The sequence below is a fragment of the Ruditapes philippinarum genome, unplaced genomic scaffold, assembly GCF_026571515.1.
Source record: "Ruditapes philippinarum isolate M1 unplaced genomic scaffold, ASM2657151v2 ctg1753_1_1_1_1, whole genome shotgun sequence".
In the NCBI taxonomy this organism is placed as follows: domain Eukaryota; kingdom Metazoa; phylum Mollusca; class Bivalvia; order Venerida; family Veneridae; genus Ruditapes; species Ruditapes philippinarum.
Genome location: NW_026856219.1, coordinates 256,564 through 283,600, shown reverse-complemented (window position 1 = coordinate 283,600; position 27,037 = coordinate 256,564). Strand labels below are relative to the sequence as shown.

The following is a 27,037-nucleotide window of genomic DNA, read 5'->3' as shown; positions in this document are numbered from 1 at the left end:
GATGATATAGTCACACCTACCGAGATCATGAATTTATTGTTTTTATCCGCTTAAATGCTCGGGCATGACACTTGATTTCACTTGGTGTCAACAACTTTTATTATAGGGTTATTGGGTTATTGTTTAAAACTTTAGAGTCATTGTAGTTTAATATTGCTTTTATTTGATTGACCCTGTAAAGAATTGTTTTCTAATAGAATAGTTGAATTAAGTACATCATATAATAATTGATGTTAAAATCAGAAAAAGTTATCATTAAAATTCTTCAGAAATAGGATTTGCTCTTATCAGAATGGTATTACATATTATAACATATTTTTTATTTTGTACATGTAGGGTAACATGTATTTTTTATTGATACAAAATTACTAAAATAGACCATGGTCATAAAATATATAAGCAATCAAAAAAGATCTGCGACTGAGACCACCTCGCAATTAAAACAACTTTTGTGGGTCTTTATTGATGGTTTTTACTGTATTTGACATTCAGTGTGATGTTACATATTTTATTGAAAATCTTCACTTAAAATGAAACCTTTTACAGATGCTTTTAACAAAGTCCACACCTCTTAAAGCATATAAAATTAAGTTATATTTACATAACAAACACCTTGTCCCGAGCTGTCTGCAATTACTCGTCGTAACTTAAACAGAGATGATCATTTAACCAATATGCAAAGTTTATTGGTTTTATTCTACGTAAACTCTTTCAAAACGTACTTTCAAATACACTATCGATATTTGACTATTTTGATAACATTGTTATTGCTGTAAACAGAAATGTTTTCTTTTAGGAAAACGCTTTTTCCAAGTGCTTGGTCAATAATGTGCCATGGAATTTGGCAGAATCAACAACCTGCAACATACAAAGTACAGATTCTAACACAATACATTTAAGGTAATGCAACATTTCCTGTACTAATGCTTGAATAAATAAATAGTGTTTATTTCCATTACCGTCCATGAACAGGCTCAATCAAACCGAGCCTGCAACATTTTTAATTTTGTCTTGTTTAGCTTTCTTTAGGAATTCATATTTATTTATATTTTAGTAAAAAGTCGCCCCGTACATTCAATCAGGGATGTTATATTTCCGATCCTTAAAGATCGTTCAACACGACATTATTGTTGTGTTTGTGGTACTTTTGTTCTTACTTTTTAGCATTTTTCTAGTTGGGTGGTTCCAATATTTCTGCTGGAATAATGTTGAATCACCCCTAGGGTATGTTGCCTGCTTTTTAAATGTTTTTTGGCGTCATATCTGTGATATTCAGGCTTCATAACCTCTGATCCCCTTTTATTTAGTTCCGCCTATTGTTTTCTCTTTTAGGGCACACGCTTTCTTTAACTTTGTGACCATACGCCGCTTTTCATGGAATGGCACGAAAATTTCACATTGAAGGTTCCATGATGACCGCCTTATGAATACATCTGCGGATGTTTCTAAATTCAAAATTTCACCATTACCATGAGTAAATGATGAATTCTCCTTAAGCCGGTGCTAGGGGGCGTGGATGGTAACTTTCACTTCCCATTGTATGTCTGAATGTGTGTGTGTGTGTGTGTGTGTGTGCGCGCGCGCGTGTGTGTGTTGGTGTGCGTGCGTGTGTGTGGCTGCGTGCGTGCGTGTGCGTGTGCATACTTTAGAACATAACATTTTGATTTGAAGTTCTTGCAGCTCAATATTTGGAAAAAAAAGAAAAAATGAATGTCGTTTTTTATGCCTCAACAACTCAGGGATTAGGGAGTCATATGATATTTCCTTTGTCTATTATTCTGCCCTACTCTCCTTCTGTACGTCAGTAGACACACAATACAGTGGGATGTGGGGGCATACTTGTTGAAATTTTCTAGTTGCATACTTTTAAAAAGTGAAAATCTAATTGAATTTAATATGTCCAATAATTTTTGTTGAAAACAAAAAGATTCGAACAAATTCGAATCATTATGTGAAGATAATTAAAATTATTTTCATTCATCATTGAATTTTCCTCTTCTTCTTCTTATTCTTTTTTCTTCTATTTCTTCTTCTTCTCTACTTCCTATTTTTATAATCATTATTATCATACAACACTAAAACCAAAAACAACAATAGTAATATTATAAAAGTAAAATACCCAGGTACACAACTGCACATGCTGATTAACATTTCTGTTAAGATTTATGACTCTAGGTCAAATACTTCTTGAGTTACGTGCGACACAATAGAGAAAGGACGGACAAATGGACGGAAGGACGGACATGGGTAAATCTAAATGCCCGCCACTATAGTGGGGCACAAAAATGACAAAGAGAAATAACTAAAACATTATGGGGGATAAAGTTATTATTTTTTTGCACTGCACACTTCCTGAGTGAGATCTATCAAACTGTAAAGTTTCATGTTGAGATTTCAAAGGCTTTTCGAGTTATGCTCTGGAATAAAATAAGTTTAAAAAATAACATAGAGCAATAACTGAACAATTATGCAGGGTAGAGTTATCTTTCTTGTGCACTGCACTCTTCCTTAATATGATCTATCCACCTATGAAGTTTAAAGTTGATACCTAAAATACTTTTTTGAGATATGCTCCGGAGAAAAATGTGGGATTGAATGACGGACGGACGGAAGGACGGACGTACTACCTTACGGACTGAGACTAAGTTTTAATTGAAGTTTCAAATGAATACCTAATATAGTAAATATGTAATGAGTTACTGTCTGGACGAAATATAAGCATGCAAAATACCAAAGGGTTATAACTGAAAACTTATGCACGGTAGCATTATCATTCTTGAGTGATGCGCTTCTCCTAAATGAGATTTATCAACCTATGAATCTTCAAGTTGATACCTGTATTATTTTTTTTACATAAGCTCCGGACATAAAGAATGAACAAAAGGACAATTACTCAAGAATAATAACGGGAAAAGTTATCATTCCTGTGCACAGCATTCCTCTTCAAAAAGATCAATCTACCTATGAAGTTCCATGTTGACATCTCAAAGATATTTTGAGTTATGCTCCACCAGAAAAAACAATAAGTAAAATAACAACAATGATAACCTGCCCTACATTATTTTTCAGTTATTGCCCTTTGTTATTTTTCATACTTAACTCAAACATTACGAAGGATAGGGATATCATTATTGTGCACGACACACCTGCTGTGTGAGGTCTATCCTTATTTGAAGTTTCATGTTGATATCTCAAAGGCTTTTTAGGTATGCTTTGGACAAAAATAATATGAAAAATAACAAAAGGGCAATAACTGAAAAATAATGCAGGGTAGGTTATCATTGTTGTGTGCTGCACTCCTCCTCAATGAGATCTAAGTTTCAAGTTGATACCTTTAACACTTTTTGAGATAAGCTCCGGACAAAAAGTATGTATAAAAAAACAAAGAGCAAAAACTCAAAAATTATAAAGCTTTTTATTACTTGGGGACCATACGCCGCTTTTCATGGCATGGCACGGAAGTGTCACATTGAAGGTTCCATGATAACCGCCGTATGAACACATCTGCGGATGTTTCTAAATTAGAAATTATACTAATTCATGTTTAAATGTTGAATTCTGCTTAAGCCGGTGCTAGGGGGCGTGGACGGTAACTTGCACTTTTCAGTACCGTCCATGAACAGGCTCAATCAAACCGAGCCTGCAACATTTTCAATTTTGCCGTGTTGGGCTTTCTTTAGGGATTCTATTTTTATCTATTTTTTTGAGTTATCATTCTTGCGCACCTCATTCCTTCTCCATAAGATCTATCCACCTATGAAGTTTTATGCTGACATCTCAAAGACTTTTTTAGTTATGTGAAAAATTAAGTATAAAAAATAACAAAGGGCAATAATTAAAAAATTATGAAAGGTGAAGTTATTATTTTTATGCACTGCACATCTCCTGGATAAGATCTATCCACCTGTGAAGTTTCATGCTAGTAGTTTAAACATATTTATTTCAATATTTTACATATATTACATTTTATATGTGAATAATTGTTACATAAATTGAAAGGGATTAGAAAGAAAGAAAACTTATATAGTTCCTCTCCCTAAGTTTCATGTTGATATCTCAAAGGCTTTTAATGTTATGATCTGGGGAAAAAATTAAGTTTGAAAAATAACAAAAAGCTATAACTGAAAAATTATGCAGGATAGTGTTATCTTTCTTGTGTGATGCACTCCTCCTTAATATGGTCTATCCACCCATGAAGTTTCAACTTGATACCTCAAATACTTTTTGAGATATGCTCCGGGCAAAAATGTGGGACGGTAGGACGGAAGGACAGATGGCGGACGGAGACTATTTCTATATCCAACGCCGGATTTCTTATCAATTTTCTTTTCTTCGGTCGATCAAACAATTTTTATGTTTTTCATTAAATATAACATGTTCTTTTGTTATATTTTAATGATAATCGCTGATGTATAGCAGTTTTGTTCGGTCGAACGAAGAGAAAGACAATTTTTGTTTAGTTTGCGACTTAACAAAATGTCCTATACAGGAATTCTTATACATGAGTTGTTATCATATTTGTTTAGTTCCGATTTCGATTAAATGTTTTTTTTTTAAGTCCCCCAAACAAAATTTTAATTTATACCTTTTCATTGGATAAGGGTCGTCTTATACAGGTATTATTGAAGAAGATTTTTTATCTTAAATTCTTCTTTTTTGTTTTGTTTGTTCATCCGAACAGAATGACATTTTTTTAGTATTTTCAGTGGAAATATTTTGTTTCTGTCTAATGAAATGTGCTCTTGTATAGCAGTTTTTTTTTCAGTTGACCGAACAAAATGTCCTATACAGGAATTCTTAAACATGATTTTTTATCAAACGTTTTTTCTTTAGTTGACCAAACAAAATGTCAATCTTTATCTTTTCATTAAATGTGACATGGTTTCTGTATCCAAAGATAAGTGCCATTGTATAGCAGTTTTGGCCGAACAAAATGTCTTATACAGGTATTCTTGTACAGGATTGTTTTTTATCTTTTTTATTTTGCTCGGTCGACACAACAAAATGACAATTTGTATTTTGTAAGATTTATTTTTGTTTCTAATTAAATGTACTTTAATTTGTAAAGCAGTTTTGTTCTAATATGTCCTGTACAGAAATTCTAACAGGTTTTATCAAATGTTTTATTGTTCAGTCGACCAAACGAAATTTCAGTCTACAACTTTTCATTGTATTTAACATGTTGTTTTCTATCTAATGATACGTGCTGTTGTATAGCAGTTTTGTTCTGTTGATTGAACAACATATCTACTCAGGTATTATTGAACAGGATATTTTATCTCTTCTTTTTTGTTCGGTCGACCGAAAAAAGGCAATTTTTATCTTTTCTTTGAATGTAACATCGTTTTTTTTCTGTCTAATGTAATGTGCTTCTGTAAAGCAGTTTTGTTTGGTCGACCGAACAAAATGTCTTATACGTATTCTTGAACAAGATTCTTATTTTTTTTCGACCTAACAACTTGTCAATTTTTATATTTTTCTTCGATGTAACATGTTCTTTTCTGTTTAATGAAAGGTGCTTTTGTAATGCAGTTTTGTTTGGTCCGCCGAACAAACTGTCATATACAGGAATTCTAAAATAGATTTTTTATGCCTGGGGAATATAGCGTTACCCCGTTCCGTCATTCCGTCATTCTGTCACCATCAGTTTCCGTTCATTTTCTTGGTAACGGTTGCACACATTCTACTCAAATTTTACACTTGGATATATCATAGGAAGGTGCAGGTTGCGAAGGTAAAATTTGAATTAAATCTTGGTTGATTATTTTTGGCTGAGTTATCCCCCTTTCACATTGAACATTTTTAGTTCCCGTTCATAATCTCCCCAACAGTTGTACACATTATCAAATTTAATATATAGATACGTCAAAGGAATGCACAGGTCAAGTTCAAGTTTAGTCATGGTTTGATGATTTTAGTTGAGTTATTCCTCTTAAACTTAAAAAATAAGAAATTTGCACAAGAAATTTTCAATTCGTATATTATCACCCCAACACATTTAACTCAAACTTCACATATGGATACGCCATAGAAATGTGCAGGTCTAGTTCATATATGGCCATGGTTTGATGTATTTTTGACAGAATAATCTCTCTTGAACATAAAAAAGGAGAAATTTTCTGTTTCAATTCATAATCTGTTCAACAGCTGATTACACTCAGATCATATTATCAAATAGAATGCACAGGTCAAGTTCGAATCTGGTCTTGGTTTTTGACAGAGTTATGCCCCTTTAACTTTGAAAGAAAGGAAAATTCTCAGTTTCCGTTCATTATCCCCGCAATAGTTGTACATATTCAACTCAAATTAAACATATAAATATATATGTCTTAAAGACGTTTTCGATAGTTTTTTTGCGCAACTTATTGCGCATCCAAGGTAATTAATCACGGATACTTACGATATTCGGATAACCGTGTCCAATTTCGGATAAAAATAATAATGAATAAACAATACCGAATAAAAGGGACTTTTGCTAAAAGATCAAAAAGTAAATGTGCTAGACGGATAACAGAATCGTTTTGGCAATACCGCACACACCAGGGACAGGAATCTTGTAAGCCTGAGTTTGACGACACAGATTCCAATTCCTTAGCCGCTACCCCACCCACTAGTAGCAGTAGCAAAAATGCACCCAAGTTCGATTGTTTTGTCAAGCAGACAGACTCAGATGTTGTTAAGATAGACCCAATCGATACTTCTGGGCGACGTATTGTAGAATTGTCACATTTAGCCAAACAACTTTATTGTCTAGACTGCGGAAAGTCTCTTCTTTTAGAAAATGTAGTTAACGAGACAAGATATGGCTTTGGGTCATTGCTAATGATTGAATGCGAGTGTGGATTATGTAGAGAGGTAACAACTGGCAAGACGCATCGTACTGGAAAACGGAGACCAGCTGTATTTGATGTTAAAACTAAAGCGGCCAATGGTATGTACATACACAATATTCAATTTTAATACAAAGCGAAATATTAAAAAGTAACTAAATTGATTTAAGCCAATTAAATAATGTTGAGATCCTACTGGGGTTTCAACAAACGATAGCAAATTACATAGTCCACACTGATTCATGTCTTACATTTTGAGTACTACATTACCCCCATTTTACACATTCTGAGCGTTCACTACGTAAGTAACTGTGGTGAACAACCAGATTTGCAAACATACTTTTTTAAAGATCTAATGCAGAGGTGCGAAAACGGTTACAGATTCTGCTGATCTTGTGTTATAAAGTTATTTTTCCACTTGAAAGTAAATTAAAAGCAACATATTTATGTAATTAACTACCAGGCAGTTGAGCAATTTATAAGGGACCAACAACAAAGTTCCTCCTTTTGTATAAGTTCCGGATTGTTACTTGGCTTGTAATTTGTAATATGACTATGGTACCTAAACGTTTGAAGATGATGTTAGTTTGCTGTATTGACACATACATTATTTTGCAGCAACTTGTTTTGAAGGATTATCAAAATGTAAGTGTAAGTGTTGTGTTCATAGCTTGTACTGATATGGTGATGGAAATTGATATTTTATATATCCTAACCCCTAAGTCTAACACACTTGTAACCTGCTATAGAAACAACTAGATATTTTCTGCTACTTGTACATATATTTAAAGACTAAAACAGCATTACCCCTTTGCCATTCTGTGATATTGGTCTACACTGTTCAAGACAGAACACTTTAGAACGACTAATCAGGTTTTATATCAATTTTGATGTAAAATGGAAATTTATAAACAAAATTTCATTTTTATGTGTTTATAGACCCGAAATTCTGTTTATTTCCGATTACATTTAAAAATGAAGTTTGTCGATTGAATATTTTCATCCTTTATACATCTAAATCAAAATATTTCTAATTTTGTGACTTACAAAATGTGTTTGATCCATATAAAATATAGTTATAATTAAATGGCAAAACTAATGTTTAGTCACAGCTTCAGTCTTTCTGCTCATATTTTCTTTTTATTGTGCTGTTTATCAGGCCTATGTTCAATTATTGTGAAAAGTTATAAACTATTTACTAACAGTTGATATGGAAATATGTTTGTTAAAAACTTTAAAAAAAAGTATTATAATTAACAAGCCTTTATCATAGTATTGCAAGCAATCCATGAGTCCTCTACCGGTTAGAACCCCAGCAACATTCTGATGGGCCATTGGCCATTCAATTATACCATTGAATGAATGAATGCATTAATGAACTTGAATCTTTTGAGTTCTAAGTTTGTCTATATCATAGTAATGTGTTAGTTTCCTGCCAAGTAAAGAAATTATGTTTATACAACAGATTATCAAAAGGTCCAATTTTCTCAGGATGAATAAGTTAAACAAATGTTTTCTTTATTTTAAGTACATTTTTTGGAAAAAAAATCTTTCAAAGTGATCTCAGGAAACAGTTTTTATGAATTGTCAGAGAGACAGGCTGAAGGAGACGCTGAAGTTATATTTTTAAACTTCCCTGTAATCTAAATATAACCGAGGAGATAACTCTTGAAATAAAGATGCTAGATTTATGAACATTGTCAAACATGATGATACCATTTATAGTCACACAGAAGAAAAGTAAAAAAATAACAATTTTCAAAGTTACCATTAACATGTATAGTAACAAAGATGAAAATTAAAAAAGAAAATTAAATATAATGTAGGCGTTGATAATGAATGTTTATTTGAATCTGAAGTAAATCCATGAAGAAATAAGAAAAATAAAGAATGAATAAGAAAAATTCAAAGTTAAGGAAGGAGATAATTCTGGAAATATGGATTCTAGATTTATAAACCTTGTCATATTAATATGATGTGGGAGTTTGAAGTAAATTCTATAAGGAATGAAGAAGTTGGGAGTAAAAAATACCAATTTCTCGAAAAAGTTCAAGGGGGCCATAATTCTGAAAAAGTCTTGCTAGAGTATTGAACTTTCTCATTTATGTTAAGTGATAATAAGAAACATAATGAAGTTCGAAGCAGATACATTAAGAAATAATAAAGTTATTAAAAAACAAACATTTTTTTCATGAAAATTCTAAGTTCAAGGGAGGTAATTCTGATATTTTTTGTGCTAGAGTTGTAAATAGTGTCACATATAATGTGTTTGATGACCAGAAACTAATATTTAAAGTTTGAAGTAAATACCTTAAAAAATAAAGAAGTTATAGTGAAAAATCGTAAAAACTGGAATCAGAAATCTTGAAATTCAGTTCATTTGTTGCCATAGCAGTCAGACTTTTCAACTTAGGAGGTAATAAATGTGCATAATTTACAGACTGCTTTCTACCCATATTTCAAGTTTCATTAAAATATTTTCAGTGCAGTTAATGTGTTAATTTTGCCATATTTTCAGTCTATTTATTGCCGTAGCAACCATAGTTTTCAACATAGGAAATAAAAAGACGTGCAAAATCTTCAAACTGCCATTGATCCATATATCAAGTTTCATAAAAATATTTTAAGTACTTTTTAAGTTATCACGGGATCAAGTCTTGTTGACGTACGAACTGACGAACTGACAGACGGAGAGACGGACGGGGGGAAACCTAAAGTCCCCTCCGGTAAAACCGGTAGGGGACTAATAAAAATATTTCAAGTACTTTTTAAGATATCGCGGGATCCAGTCTTGTGGACGGACGGACTGACGGACTGACAGAAGGACGCACTCACAGGACAGTAATTATGTGGACAATAGGTAACTGTTCTTTCTCTTTGATGTCATTCATTCCGTAATGTTTTCTGAGGCTTACTTTTTTGTGTGGCTAAAACGAACAATAGAGTAGCCTAATTATTTCTCTCCTGTTAGAACGGACAGACCGACGGACGGACAAACGGACGGAGGGTTAACCTTAAGTCCCCTCCAGTAAAACCGGTAGAGGACTAACTTATTTTGATATTAACAGTTACAATTACATATTTTATTAGGAAAATGACTTGACTTACTAAAAGATGTTCTTATCAAAAATCAGTTTCAATTATTATTTACCTTAATTTCCCAGACAATTATATAAATAGTAATAAATTTCATATGCAAATGGATGCTGCTCTTATTACCATTCAGTTTTTGATGCTTTAATGTCTTTCTTTTTAGTGATATAACATCTTTCTTCAGCTATTGGACTTTGTCACCCCCCATTCTACCTAAGTACATGTAATATAATTGTTTTTTGATTGATCAATAATTTTTTAAGCAATTTGCAGTTAATTAATTTTAAATGAAGTTGGATTAACGTTGGAAAGTAACATACAGTACTCTACAAAAACGTTATATGTGGTATTTATGAGTTACTGTAATAAACAGTTTATTTCCTAGAAAACTGTGAATATAATTGAGAGAAGACATATAATGCATTAATGTGACTATACAATAGGTCATGTATATTTGCACATATTTAATTAACATGTAATTTTAATGTTCACAGGAATGATGCACAGTGGTTCAGGTCATACACAAGTACAATATTTATGTCAGCTCTGGAAAATGACGGCCTCCATCACACATATATGAAGAAACGGGAACTTGAAGTTGAATCTTATATTGAAAATGTTTGTCGTATGTCTTGTGCTGATGCTATACATAAAGAAATTGAACTTCAGAAAGAAAATTACAGGTAAAAGTGTTCAAGAGTGAATTATATTATTTAATATTATGTTATGGTCAAGGTGGTGATTCAAAGCTCATGATTCACCAATGATACCACAAATCATGTTTATTGTTCTGATTTTAAAAAGGAATTACAGAATTGATTTAAAAAATAATATTAATGTAATATACTAAATGGAAACTATAATATGCAAGAATGACATCTACATAGTTCCTTTAACAATAGTTTAAAGTTTAAATTTAGCTGAAAATAAGTGTTTGAAAACAGGCTTATGGCATGTGACATGTAAACAATATGAGGTTAAACTGTGAAACGTTAATTAAAGAGTCATGATAATATTTTATTTAATATATGTGAACATCGCGATCCAGCATTAAGCAATCTAATTATCAATAAATGAACACCAGAAATGTATTGTCAAGGTCTGAATTGTGAATACCAATATATCAGCCTTAGGTTTGGTGGTGTTAAGTGATTTTAACGTTTTTGCCATGTGACATTATCAAATCATGACGTAACAAGGTTCATATTAAAAACATGTTCTGTGACATTTCCCAAATAACATTTCATTTTTGACATCATATTTGCAAAGATTTATGTGTTCCCCATAATCATAAACATCCAAATATGTGTTCTATTAAGGAAATTTCTATTCATTGATTATAAATTTATTCATCCGCATTAAAATATAGTTTGGTTTGTTACATTGAAATTATATCTTGATAACTTCAAAGTAAAACCATAAAATATAATTTTACTATCTACTGAAAGCATTTAATAATTTGATGCCTTTGTTTTTAAAGCCCTGGAGAATGTGATGTTGCCACTCCAGTGATGGGTCAATTTAAGTATGATATGGGATGGCAAAAGCTGGAAACGGTCGTGCATACGACAGTAAATCAGGTGTCAGACAATGAGGAAATTTATCTGGAAAAGTATGTGGGTTTGGTGTTCGGTCCAAAGACTGCAGAAAATGTACTTACCATATAAACAAAGGGCAGTTTCCGCCTGACCACAAGTATAGCAAAAATGGGGATTGGTCCTCAAAATCTATGTAACCAGATGTTGCCGCCCAAGTTGTAATGAACATTGAACAAAATAAAAACGTACAAGTGGGAGTATTGATAATGGATGATGACACAACAACCGCTAGTAAGCTTCGAGAAACGCTTAACCATTCATTTGTCAAGTGAAGTGACATGAATCACACATGAAAGCATCTTTGCAGCAGCCTACATGCGTTGCAGAAAGAACACATGTGTCTAACAACAAAAGTAATTCAATATATTCAAAAATGTTTCAGCTATGCAGTAGCCCAGAATAAAAACAATTCTGAAGGGCTTGCAAAAGCATTGAATCAAATTGTTCTGCATGTTTTAGAATTACAGGAAAATTGCAATGTTGCTTGATGTGGTTACTTTTAAATTAGTGATCCAGAGATTCAAACACGGTTCTCTGCACTATGATCGAGACTTAGTCGGTGAGGAGCTCCGTACAGATTTAAGATCAATTTTTGAAAGTTTCAAAAAAAATGTTGATAAAATATCATCAGCAGCATCAACAAAAAAAAGTCTTTCAACAATATAATTGCATCTAAAGCGCCAAAACATTGTCATTATTCCTCAACAAGTAGCTTACAAAACAGAGTTAATTGTGTTGTTGCAGAAAAAAAAATTAGGCTCAAGATATGTTACACAAGTGAACAAATCAATTGGTATATCTCTAGGAAAATTCTATTCAAAACATGCTGAACAAAAGTAAACAAAACGTACAAAAAGAGTAAAGAGAAGGTGTAACTTGTCAATCATCAATAGACTTGACAGGTAACAATGAAACTGATATTATTGAAATACCAAAACCAATTTCAGCTCCAGAGTTAAGAAAAATAGAATCTAATACTGACTGTTCACATGTTAACTGTGATATTGAGACAACAGGTTTTAATGAGTCCTGTGATATAACACAAATAGTCGCTGTGTCAGGTGAGAAAACTTTAACCAGTATATTCTTCCAACTCAACCCATAACTCTTGGAGCAACACAGGTGACTGGATTGACAGTGGTAAATAATATGTTGTACTGTACATGCAATGTATCTAAGACCTGCCTCGGAATATTTTTTTAGTTTGGTTAGAAAAAAGAAATCCATGTGTACTGATAGGTCATCATTTTAGAATTTTTGACTTCCCAAGGCTAATAAGGTCATTTGAACTCTGTTATTTATTAACCTATTTTCAAAACTGTGTAATAGGTTTTGTGGATACTCTGCCTTTGTGTAAAGAACAATTTCCAGGTTTAGATTAATAAAGTCAAGAATATCTTCTGAAAAATTTAATAATTGCTCAATATTCTTGTCAATATGCCATTGAAGATGTGTGTAGTTTAAAGAAACTTCTCATATTTACTGAAATACCCTTTGAAACCAAGCCCGGCTTTCACTAACGTTCTCAAACTGAGATAAATCTCAACTTAAGATTTTCTCAGTATTGACTGAGATTCTTACTCACCTGAGAAAAATCTCAAGTTAGCTTTCACTAAACCTTTTCTCAACATTTGAGAATTTTCTCAAGTGAGACTGCTTTTTTCTCAAGACATAAGCGGCTATCTTAAAACTGTAATCTTAGTGTGCATTGTTTATGGGCTTCGGAGACTTATATATGAAATTTTTCTTTTTGTTACAAAGTATATAGTTGCTTTTATTTAAAACAACAAACAAAAAACAACAAAAAAACAAGAAGCAAATGTATCAATATTTGAATGCTAATGAAAATAATTTATCAAAATGAATGAAGATTTTCATATTTTTTGCAAACTATTTTAAACGAAAATGAAACAAAATTCAATAAATTATATTTAGTATGATGATTGTGACGTCATAATTTTATGACGTCATGAATTACAGTGCATGATGTCATTCACAATTATCAGTCAATTTATTACTTAATATAAAAAATTTATAGGAACTTTATTTGCAAAAAAAAGATCTTATCATGTTTGTTTATCAAAATAATCATGCAAAAAGTAAAAAAAAAAAAAAACGAGAATAATAATTTACCTTCACTGAGACATAATCTGTGACAGCAAAATCTCAATAAATCTGAGAAAAATCTCAAATCTTAAGTTGAGATTTTTCTCAATATTTTTTAGTGAAAGCCAAACTGAGAAACATCTCAATCTCAATTTCTTGGTTGAGAACAATCTCAGATTTGAGCTGAGATTTTGACTTTAAGAACTTTAGTGAACACCGAGCCAGATGTGTTGCCATAGTATAACAATGGATGCAGCAATAGACACATACATGTTTGAAAAGAAAGCTGATGTAAACTTGGTATCTCAAAGTAATATGCAAAAGGTAAAAGATGTAAGTAAACAAATGGCAATGAAAATAGCCAAAAGTGGTTTGTCATTGGCACATCTGAGACTCGCAGTAAATCGTGGAGGTCGTGATGGTTTATACAAATTATTTACCGGGAAAGTAAATGGAAAAGTGAGGGTTACCTTTGCGAAGAGAATAATAGACAGTGTGTTCAGTTATTTATGATTTGAACCTGTATACATTGAATACAAACTATACAAAAGTCATGTGATTGCATAAAATAAACAGTTATTATCAACATAACTGCAAAATGTGAACAAATTATTCCAACGATTTATTTTCATTACTTATCACCATCATTCACTGTTCAACGTTTCATTTATGTTATTGACAAGGTGGTTGTTGTTTAGAGGTAATTTTAAACACACATTGTCTAGAAATATGTACAGAACTAAACATGATTGTTTCAAACAATATGCTTGAAAAGTTTCTTTTTTTAAATTCGCTACTTTATGAATTACCATGGAAACCAGAAAAAGGTATGCCTGTACCTAAAGATTTTGATAGTTATTAATTTTGAATAATGTATGAAAAGAATGACCATAAGAATATAGTAACTATATGAATTTATAAAAGAAATGTTCAAGCATTTTCATTTTTTGTGGAATACTTACTTTTTGTTATGATTGTTTGTCGAGAAACTTTTAAAATAAATAAATATGGCAAACTTATTTTAAACAAGATTGCATTTTTGAAAAATGCTATGCCACCGCATTAATACAACACTAAATAGTATTGTAGGAACATATTTTTTTTTAAATACAATTGAAGATTGCCATAATGCATAGATCCCTGACCTATCTAATTCTTATTATCAGATTAGTGGTTGAATCTATTGTTATTCAAATAAAGATCAGAGTAGGAATCTATCAATGCAGTTGAGTCTAGTGAATTTGATTGTGAAGGTCATATTTCAGACGGCCTAAATTTCATGACTGTACATCAAAGGACAACACAGTAAGATACGTTGTTAAAATCTAGGTCAGCTGATATAAAAGTTCACTTTACATCTTAATCTGTGCACATGGTTCAAATTTCAAAGTTGTACATCAAATGACAAGAAGGCAGGCCACTAGCCCCTTAGGCAAGGTAAAATTTTGACCAAAGTGTTTACTTCATACAATCTTGATACACCGAATAACGTTTGATGTCAAATATCAAAGCTGTAACTTTCTCTAATTCAGAAAACATTTGTTTTAGTTTCTGTTTTTACTATGTGTACATAATGCAAATCCATGCTCCGGGCGGGGCCCATTTGAAACTCTGGTAGAGGACCTATAGATGATATCATATAGCAAACATCAAAGCTCTTAGCCTTGAACCTTCAGACATGACAATTTTTTAATTTATTACTGTATGTATATATATATTGAAAATCAATGAGCGGGATTGATTTTGACCCCAGGGCTATAATTTGAACAATCTTGGTAGAGGTTTACTACGCAAAGTCTCATGTCAAATATCTAACCTCTGACCTTTGTCATTTCAGAGAAGAAGATCTTTTAAGTTTTTACTATATACATATAAGGAAAACTATCGCCTCTTGGGCAAGGCAATTTTAAAACTAGGGGCATAATTTAAACAACTTTGGTAGAGGATCCATAGTTGATATTATACACCAAATATCCAAGCTCTAAGCCTTGTACCTTCAGACAAGAAGATTTAAATGACAACCGGGTGGGGCCAATTTTGACCCCAGGGCTATAATTTGAACAATCTTGATAGAGGTTCACTACACAATGTTTCATGCAAAATATTTAACATCTAGCCTTTGTCAATTTAGAGAAGATGATTTTATAATTTTTACTATATACATATAAGGAAAACCTATGGCCCCCAGGGCGGGGCTAATTTTGACACTAGAGGCATAATTTGAATAACTTTGGTAGAGTACCTACATGACCTATAGATGATATCATATACCAAATATCAAAGTTCTAAGCCTTGTACCTGTAGACAAGAAGATTTTTAATTTTTACTATAATTATGGACATATTGAAAATCACTTGATAGAGGTTTACTAAACAATGTTTCATGCAAAATGTCTAAGCTATAGCATTTGTCAATTTCGAGAAGATCATTTTTACAAGTTTTTACAATATAGATATAAAGAAAACCTAAAACCTACAGGGCGGGGCTTATTTTGACACTAGAGGCAAAATTTGAACAACTTTGGCAGGTTATTTATAGATGATATCATATACTAAATATCAAAGCTCTAAGCCTTGTACCTTCAGATAAGAAGGTATTTTAAGTTTGTTTATGGTATCTACATATAGTGAAAATCAATGACCCCAGAGCGGGGCCAATTTTGACCCCAGGTGTATAATTTGAACAATCTTGGCAGAGGTTTACCAGATAATGCCTTATGCAAAATATATATGCTCTAGGCCTTGTGGGTCTTAACAAGAAGAATTTTAAAATTTATTCTTGTAATTCCTTTTGGTTGCCATGGCAACCAGATTTCTGCATGGAGTGCCATTCTTTGAACAGCTTCGAAAGCATTTCACCCAAGGATCAATCCTTCCAAGTTTGGTTGAAATTGGACAAGTGGTTTTTCAAAAGAAGATTTTTTAAGTTCACTATATAATCTATATAACACACCTACAAACACACACAGGTGAATCCATCGCAGATGCTGCGGTGGCATAAAAACATGTTCACATTCACTTCATATAGCATCAAAAGAAAATGTCATTTGTAATAAGTTTATATATAAAACAATGCATTTGGTACAATTAATTGGTTTAAGAAAGCATGCTTATTTTGACAGAATTTACATCTGCCGTTACCATGGAAATTGACCTTTCAGAAAAAATCTAATGTGTCAACTTAAATGTTTATTTGTATTTTTGAATTCACCATTGAATTTCACATAATATATTAAAAATATTGAAAATTCTATGAAAGAATTTTTTTTATATCTTTATATATTTACAGGATTCGTGTTCAGTTTTCTCGTTTTTTGTTTTGTTTAGTGAAGAAATATGAAAAACTTATTTTGTAGCGAAATATTTATGTTCTGTTTATTCTAAATTTCATACAGCATCAAAAGATAAAACTATTTATGTATAAAGTCCTGTTTGTTGTTTAAATTAAGTTGTCTTGTACTTTTTTATTGATTTATAAGAAAAATGTGGCAATTTTGAAATTTTGGAGAGATATGGTTACCAATGAAACTACCCATTAACAAAAAATCAAACACGTCAACATATTTTTTATTTTTGAATTCACCATTGAATTTTTACATAATATATTAAAAATATAGAAAATTCTATGAAAGGAATTTTTTGATATCTTTATATTTTTACATAATTCATATTATTTTTCTCTTTTTTTTTTGTTGAGTTCATAAATATGAAATAGTCATTTTGTAAAGAAATATGTTTATTTCATTGTTTAATTCATGTAGAATCCAATGATAAAGTTTTATATGTACAAAATAATGTTTGTTGTGTATAAATAGCTGTCTGATACATTTTTCATCTTTATAGAAAATGTGGCTATTTTAACAGTTTTGAGATCCGTTACCATGGAAACTGCCATTTTGCAAAAAGAAAAAACCCAACGCGTCAACATATTTTTTTTTCCATTTGAATTCATCATTGAATTTTACCTATAATACAGAAAAATAAAAAAAAATATATGAAAGGATAAAATTTCTTACAACCTTAGAAAATGTTACAAAAAGCTGGTCAAGATTTAATTTGGTCATGGTTTGATGATTTTGGACAAAGTTATCTCACTTGAAAGTTGGAAAAAAGTCAGTTTCTACACTCTTACTTTTTTGGAAATGTATGTAGTCATGATCTCGGCTACACATATGCCATATATAATTTGCAAAAGGTTTACACTGAATAATTTCATGGCCTTTGTATAAAAATGGTTTGTGTTACCATAAAATAGTTTAAGGGCTTTGATAATAGTTTGTTCAAACAAATTTGATACTAAATATCATTATAACATTTGAAATTGTGGCTGCATGGTGGGGCATCCGTTGGGTGACGACACATTTCTAGTTTATAAAATGCTCTTTTCTTCAGTCGACCGAATATATTTTAATTTTTATCTTTTCATTGGATATGACATGGTTTTATTTAGATTATTTTATTTTTTAATTTCAGGAGGACAAGGGGTCGATTTTTTACATTTGTATTCAAGAAAGACATAAACAGTCGTGTATCTAAGTTATCCATATCAAGCATAGAAGCACGTTAGTATACTTTATGAAATTCAATAACATAGTGTTAACATAGTCTTGTATTCAAACATGTTCTCACATTTAAAAGAAACACGATTTTCAGTAGAAAGAATAACATCTGAGACATAGCGATCTTTATCAAATATGTGATTTTTAGGCATCTGCTGAATTTCCAAAATACTACAAATGTATAACAATACAGATATGGAAATTAGGTTATCGTGAATTACACTTCTATGTGTCAATAACCAGGAGATGATGATTGTAAGTAAAATATATATTTACATTAGAATGTGCCGTTACAGCACTGAATTGGCTGATGTGTAAAAGAATATCACATAAGCCAGGTTATAAAAATTGGATTTTGTTTTCCTTTCTAAAGCGTGCACATATTCATAAGAATGCAAAGCAGTTAACTCTCTTTTTATTTCATAATATTAATTGACAGAAGGAATACTTTCTGAATCTGTTACTTGTTAATTTCTTTTTTACGTAACTTTTTTTTATATTTATCGGCAATTGCATAAATCTTTTACCGGTGAGCCATTTCAGCCATAAACGACTGGTTTCTTGTAATGGAAGAATTAATTTATCGCCTAGCTTAAAATAATGTAGTTAAACAGTGCAATGGTATTGTTTTGATAATCTTATGGTAGTGCTCCAATTATTTGTAGTATAAATTGCCTTTGTTACTTAAAAGACATAGAAACAGTAACTGTATTTGTATCCATAAAATATTCCCGTTTTTTTTTCTGCTATGCTTATTAGGATTTAAATCATTGTGCATTGAAGACGTGCATGCAATATCCGCTCTTAAAGTAATGAAATATATAAACGTATTTCTTTCATACATGCATTTTGGAAGTATCCTTTTTCAAAATTTAAATGATGACTTAAAATGATGATTTCGAATTCAGATTAAAAGCTTTATTCATTTTAAGTCAATATTTTCTTCTTTGATATGAGCAAGCTTTCCAGCTGGCTTATTAAACGTCGGTCGTTCTACTAAGTTGCTGGCTTGTGGCTTAAATAATGCACGGAAAGGCATCTTATGTCTTTCTTCTACCAGCATAGTAGGAAAGTCGCCATATTACTTTTACCGTGCAACATAACGCAGTAAAAAGGAATAGTCAAGATCGATGTCACTTTCTAAACCATCTGTCGCAAAAAGGAAACAACAAATATTTATACATGTAATAACGTATCATCTTTCACAACAATTTCACTGTCTTTTAAGTGCTTCCTTTACGGTTAACTTTTTAACTACACTCATTATCAAGATGTCGTGGTTTTATCGCACGTATGCGAATGTAGGCATAATTCGTGTTTTTCTGTTACTAATAACTTTTTCCCTCCTACTCGCAGACAACGGCGAACCATGCTTTGAAAGTATTTATATAGACGATCAACAAGTGCCAGGTAGTCAGATAACTGTTTCCTCTGCCCAACGTAACCAAACGTCAGACACCGAACACTTGATTCATGCCTTTAAAGACTTGACCCCTTGGATTTTGGTTAGTAAAATATATGTCATAAATATACACACTTTCTTTTTATGGAAGCACAAATAGTTAAAATTTATTTATATATGTTGATATGACGAAAACGCATATAATAAGATTTTTTACATATGTCAATGCAAGATTATTAACAAGATAACTGTTCAACACAAAATATATTTTTTATAAAGTGATGGTAAAATAATTATTGAATTAACGTAATACGTTGTTGAAATAAACCTTTTTTTTTCAAAATGACCAGAAAAAAATGTAATGATTGGATGTGTTTATAATCGTACGTTATTATCTATAACAAATGAATTGTTAAATGTATCATACGGACAGTTTTGTGCTAATATTACGTACCATTAAGATATAATTAAATAACTTAATAAATTTGAGATGCATCAGAAACATATAATCCAATATACACTTTTTTCTTGTACAAATTTTATACATTAGGTGGATCTGATTTCTATGACAACAATAGAAGGGGTTGGTATTCATGTTTCCAAAGACTGTGACACATGGACCACTTTCAGTTTATATTTTGGCATTAGTAAGGATCAACTACAGAAATACAATGACCTGGTAATTCCGTCTCCTTTACAAATGTGAAAATAAGTATGAAATTGAAAAAAAAAACACTCATTGTTGATTTAGTGTATTTTGATTATTTCTTACCCATACTATATAATGTCATTTTGATTTACTTTAATTTGTAGGATTTAAACTCGAACTTTGAAGAAACGATGTGTTCTGACCCACTTTGGCATCAATTAACCTTTTCGTTAACCTGTGTACATTTGATCAAAAACTATAAAAGTTATGAAGTACTTGTTTACTATCAAATTTAAAATGTATGTCTGATGGATAGATAATCCTTAAAGTCATTTTTGCTGAATTCCTTCCCTTTTATAATTAAGATGATTTGCCGTAAAGGTATCCCCTTTAAACAAGAAATATTTGTTAAGGCAGGTAAGTCAAAATATGTCTTTTATCTATGTATTGCTTTTATTAATCTATACGGCACTGAAAAAAGTTAGCGCACTGTCCAGAGAAGACAACACGTTTTAATTATTGTTGCTTTCAAATGTTATAAAGAGAAATTGTATTTGTATTTAAATCGAATTTTCAGTTAATCAATCATTTTTGGTGTGAATGTAAATAGCCAAAAGTAACACAACATAAGGATCAGCCGACTTTCTTTTATCGGTGGAAATTCAAGAAACAAACGAACTTGTTTTTATTACTAAATTATTCTTTCCAGATTTTATCGTTTTAAGTGCTTCATTTTATCTTAATTTCTTTTCTATTCCTTAGGCTTTAAGCCTGATTGGATTTTCTTACCTATCTTACAACTATGCAAAAATAATGTGGAAGTAATAATGACATTATTTCAGGAATTTAGAATTTATCCCGCGATGAACTGGTGGAACATAAATCAGACGTTCATTTTTCCTAGATTCATCAGGACAAGATATTTGAAATTTAATGCTTCATTTGAAAATCCAGCAACCAGATCTAGATGTCTTATTTTTACATTGTACGGCTGTAAACTTACACGTAAGATAATTAATTAGTTTGATTACATATAGTTTAACACATAATCTTAATTTAAACTATTGAATAAAAAAATTGACACATATTTTTCTGGAAACATGTTCACATCAATCTTATAATGTGTGAAATGACAAAAAAGTTATATTTTCACTTTTATAGCTGTTTTCGGTTACATTTTTACATATGTGACGGCCATATTTATAACTTTATATATTATATTTGAGAACACATGACTAAATTTTTATCGTAAAACAGGTATCGTTGACATAAACAGCGACAGTTTATCTGAAATGATGCCAATTAAACAAGAATTGCGATCTGGAAACTCATCGGTTTTTGAAAATACAGGTGTTGAGGAATGTAAAAATCTGTGTAGTTTAAATAGAAGTTGTAGCGTTGCCAGTATCAGTAAAGAGAAACTCTGTTATCACTACATGGGTAATGAACTTGGAATTTGGAAAAGTTCTCAGATTGCCGAAGGTAGCCAGTGGTTTGCAAAACTAAAAACAAATGGTACGTACACAATTCACATAAATTTGTCAATAAAATAAAACGATTTTCAAACTGTTTATGTAATTATTCCATACGCCGGTCGGTCAGAGTATTATGCCTGAAACCTTGTAAATAACTGCATTAACTTACATAAGTAAATCAATATGTTGTTACTTAGCAATTTGTTTGTTGGTTCCTGTGCAATTATAAATGTGCCTCTTTAATTACATTTCTGTTAAAAGGTTAGTACATAAGTGCCTTTAAAATAATATTTCTGTTGAAAAGTGTGTTCATCTGGTTGGTTGGATTCTTTGTATGAAGGCCTTGTAAGAGAAAAAAGTTTTAGTTATAACACATACCAATGTTATTTATTTTAATGAAGAAAGCTCACGAGTATTTCCTTTAGCCAAGTCATGAAACAACAGCCTCATGTTAAAACTTGATATCAAAAGTAATTTAAAATACATAATACAATTAATTGCAGGAATATGATAAATGATAAATTATACGACCCATGTTGCATTCTTACTCGTCCGAACTATAAAAATGTTCTGCTTTATATTTGAAAGAACCGATTTATTGGTTATGTGTTTGAGATAAATAGGATATTTAAGGCATGGGAGAGGGCGCTTACTACAGGATTCAGGTATAATAGTATGATACTTGCAGTCATATTAGCATAAAGAGTGAATGATAAAGAAAATTCAAATTTGAAATGCGCTTTTTCTCGGTTTGAAATTCTATTCACATTGTTATTCGTCAACAATTTCATTTTCTCAGTGCAAAATAATAAAGAATTAAAAACAGTTTCCATCGCTAATAAAAAAACATACAAAATGATAGCAAAGTCCTGTATTATTGTTTACATACTCAAAAATTGGCTTTATTTTTAGAGGTAAATGATTGTGTCTTGACTATGACACAAAACACTTCAAAACACTCTCCTTTTGTTTACCTTATCAGCGGCTAATCTTACAAGTGTTCAAATATTAAGCATCTAGAAATTTAAACTGTCAATATTGCGAAAAATAGAAGGAATGAAGGTTATCAGGTTATATACATGTAAGCTTTATATTGATAACCAATTCAGTTAAAAATACAATCTGTTCAGCTATGTTTACAGCTTGCTATATTTTCTACTCGTTATTTGTAATAAAATACTGTTTCTTTAAAGACACAGTCATTATCTATAAAAGTGAACCATACTCCGCTTTTATGGAAAATAAAAACGTGGCACAGTGTAGGTCCCATGATGACCGGTGTAGGAACACATCTGCGGTTGCTTCTTAATTATAAAATGTTACCAGTTTCGAGTTTAAATGTTGAATTATTTCCTAATTCGCTACGCTCAAACAATAATAAAATATTTATCCCATAATAAAGGCAATCGAAGGAAGAAAGAACAACAAATACATAAATTCACATTTAGGATTTGTTATCTGCATTGCCGTATATCTACATTACTAATACATGTTCTTAGAAACAGCATACGTGACATTAACATCTCAACGTTTCATAAATCTATGTAGTCTAAAAGGACTTTCTTTACAATAATCTCATATCTTTATTATGAACATTAACATGGAAAACACACAGTTATGAACGTACTTTCCCTGTCAGTAATGCTGCGAGTCGGCTGCGCAACCCTACTCCATCGTGGGAGGGGGACGTAGTAGGAAACCAAAACTCAAGACCAGCCACCTTCCGTAAGTGTTCTGACGTAATTTAATGAGAAAATCCATAAAAATAACCCACTTACTATGTAAAATGTAATTAAACGTCGAATATGTACGCTCATTAACTGCACGCTTTCCACCTATAAGTTCAGAACATTTACAAAAACGTATAAAATATGGAATCTCTTCTTATATACAGACTATAAAAATTGAAATCATAAAAGTTCAAGGTATCGTATTTCACTAACTAAAGAATCGTTCTCCAAAATAACGAACATCCTGGGAAAGTAGTACATCTTGTTCTTGTAACAAAATCTGAAAAATATAAACTTAAGTAATTAACAATATTTTAGTTAAATTCAAATCGTAACCAAAACGTAAAAAAAAACTTGACTGAATTAATTTAAAATACATCTTTATAATACCATACTTCATTTACCATTAATACATTTATGTATTTATAAATCAATTATAAACCTTGCAAAATTATTCTGCAGTTGTAAGAATATGCTTGTCCTTTTTATTAGCGTGTCGATTTAAACGATTACAACGATTTATCAAAAAAAAAATGGACCAAGAACAATCATTGTTACTGTACAGATTAACTATGACTGCGTGAACTTTTCGGGAGGGTGGGAGGGTATCAGTGCACGATAGAGTAAAATAAACGTGTGTAGCAATGCAGAAAACCTCGAATGATATACACATCTATCCGACTTTATTATATATTACTGACGCACGAGAAAATCGTGCGTATCATATTCAATGATTTTCAATACAGTAAAACTTCGATTACCTTAACCTAGGATAAATATATTTCTGCTTAAGCTGGTTCTAGGGAGTGTAAGCGGTAACTGGCGCTTTCCAGTACCGTCGATGTACAGACTCAATCAAACCGAGCCTGCAAAATTTACAATTGCGTCGTTTTGGCGTTCATTAGGGATTCAGTTTTTGACCACCAAAACAAGATTTCGAAAAAGTCCATGCATTGCAAAAAAGACCAGCATTATTTAGAAGGTATTGTTTGCAGCTCAATGTCCCGCCATTCAAGTTGCTGTATCTTAATGCAAATCAGTTAATGGGAAATTTTACAAATCAAAATTTTCTCAAAACAAAAAAAAATACCCGCAACATATTTGAACCTTGTCAGATTTCTGCATGACAACACGTCATCGTTCAAAGCGTCTTGAGTGCAAGACAGGGAAAAAACCGTGTTCCCAAATTCTCTGTATTCGCCTGGCCTTCCCCCTTCTATCTTCTTTTTATTTACAAAGCTAAAAATTTGTTCAGTGCAAACACCTTTGTTCTGAAAAAGCTTTCACAGATTTGGTCCGGGGACTGAAACTTTGAATTTCTGTCAGAAGTGAATCTCTTGATGGAGCAAAATAACAGAAAATCAGTGAAAACAATGAAGAATCGCAATTTATGTCCTTAGATGCATTCATTATTGATCACTTTTTGTCTCCCTCCTACATAATCGAAAATCTCGTGTTACAATGCTTGGTATTCAGTATCAATTGCATTTGTTAAACACTAAAATTTGTGACGTCATTTAAAAAATAGCGCTTCGTTCGTTAATTTTTCATTTTGTTCTTACGTTTGTTGATTCTATTGATGTGGTCTCACAACTGAGATGATGATGTTTGTCCAGTAATTCTTTGTTTAGCTAATACAAATCGTTTCTTGATAAACAGAATATATGGTTCCGTTTCCGAGCTTTCGAGGGTCATATAACACGTTTTTTGGAAACGTACAGTACTTAGATGGAGACTCCATTTTGACGTCACCAAGTTTTCCCCTAAGGACGAATTTGGACTATGACATTATATGGGTTGTGGGTTTTGACCTCCGGCGGTTCGCCAAACTTGTTTTCACTAATATATCACTACCTAAGGTATGCGTTCATTATCTTATCATTATCTCTGAAACCTTTTAAGAATTACACTTTTTCGTAAGTAACAAAATTGGGTAAACTTATTCTTTTTTACTTGTATTACCTTCTCTGATATCTATTCCGACCTTGGACTTAATATAATTATAATTGGAAAATCAATTTTATCAGTTTGAAATCAAGTTTGTTCGAATTTCAAACTGAATGTCATTGGAAATCATGTTTTCAATTATTTAATTTAGTATTAAATTGACTTCGCAATAGTTCATTGTTTTTAACAAATTCGTGCTCGGTGCTCTCTGGCAAGAACTTTGGATTAATCAAAAGCCTACTGAACATACAACCTTGCTGGATATATTAGTCTATAGGTTAACGTTTTTCTTTGTTATTCAATATCTTGATTCGTCCGTCTTCACTTTAATTCGCATCATGGAATTCCAACGACATGTATGTATATTTTATCCAACTTTATACTTTTATCATATACCACTGGTTAGGTACTGGCTATTTTTATTATAGGATTGCAACTTGACAGTATCGGAAAACATCAACAGATTTTCTGGATTTGACATTGACAGGAGTTTTAACAATGAAGTCTTCGTATTAGAAACAAACAAAACTCTGGTGTCTTTAACGGCAAGCTGCCTTCATATATGGTTAACGTTGAAATTCCGAGCGATTGTAACTGCCGAAGGTAGATTCTTTTGATATTTAAGAACTAAAAAGATCAAAGTTCATTCATGGCTTTCACAACGGCATAAATAAATGGACATGGCCCTTCATACTGTTTTGGGGTTCTATCCGATAGGGGATTTTCTTTTGTATTGCTTGCAATACTTTGATGATTGCTTAAAACTATATGAAATATTTTCACTGACTTAAATTTTGTATAATATATGTTTTTTAAAATAAAACGTGTGATGTTATCATCATTTACAATTGTGAAACCTTTTTATTTCCTTAAAGGAAATTGATATCATGTAAAACAAACACATATTTTTATTTCAAAGCTTCTGATAATTACATTTATTTAAGCTTTCTTGACATGCAGTTTTAACTGTAAAGGTAATAGGTTGTATGACTTAACTATTCAATTATTCAAGCATACGAATGTACTTCTTTCTCATTCAGATAATGCGTGTTAAGCTGTATTTATCCTTTTCTTGATTACACCATAATTGTTACATCTTTGAAATTGACATATAGAAAATAAGGGAATTCATAGTAACAGTATTCCTATATTCAAATGTGGGATAAAAAGTGTTCAAGTTTGTGCAAAGCTTGCATTTATAAACGCCTTTTCATGAGCTTTGCCTGCTTATCTATTTTAACAAAAACATTTGTGCGAGGAGTGGACGCTTTTGATTTGAAATTAAATAACGGAAGTTATGATAAAGTCATATCTATAATTATTGTCAAATAATTTTCAAAATGTTTTTATTTTTCCCCATGGTAGCTTTTCTCCATCTATTTTATTGGTATTCGGTGGAGTGTTTAAATATCCGTGCTTGAATTTGATTTAAGATACGCTTAAATATTTAGCTAACATAATTATATATTTGCAATTTGAAGGCTTGATTGGTGTTTTTTCGTTATGCCTCATGTATAAACTCAATCAAACCGACTCGGCAATTTTCATGTCATTTTGTTATGATTAAAGCTTCCGAAGGTTCACACTTTTTCTAGATTTTCATAATCTCGCATCCCTTCTTAAGGCAAGAAATGACGAAATTATAAAAG

The 27,037-nt window shown here is 31.5% G+C and overlaps 1 protein-coding gene across 1 annotated transcript; it reads left to right on the top strand.

Annotated features, from left to right (window-relative positions):
- The first annotated feature begins 781 nt into the window (after positions 1–781).
- Positions 782–26,005, top strand: LOC132745840 (uncharacterized). The gene is made up of 8 exons (XM_060734833.1): positions 782–900; positions 18,100–18,188; positions 19,542–19,690; positions 20,138–20,266; positions 21,079–21,241; positions 21,494–21,751; positions 25,101–25,300; positions 25,817–26,005. The coding sequence occupies exons 4-8, from the start codon at positions 20,153–20,155 to the stop codon at positions 26,003–26,005; spliced, it is 924 nt and encodes a 307-aa protein (XP_060590816.1). The 5' UTR covers positions 782–900; positions 18,100–18,188; positions 19,542–19,690; positions 20,138–20,152.
- Positions 26,006–27,037: the final 1,032 nt, after the last annotated feature.

What these genes read in the sequence shown, in the direction of transcription:
- LOC132745840 (XM_060734833.1), top strand. Translation starts at nt 20,153, where the DNA reads ATGACAACAATAGAAGGGGTTGGTATTCATGTTTCCAAAGACTGTGAC. An exon ending in TGCAAAACTAAAAACAAATG is followed by an intron (nt 21,752 to 25,100) that starts GTACGTACACAA and finishes CTTGATAAACAG; the next exon opens with AATATATGGTTCCGTTTCCG. An exon ending in CTAATATATCACTACCTAAG is followed by an intron (nt 25,301 to 25,816) that starts GTATGCGTTCAT and finishes TTTTTATTATAG; the next exon opens with GATTGCAACTTGACAGTATC.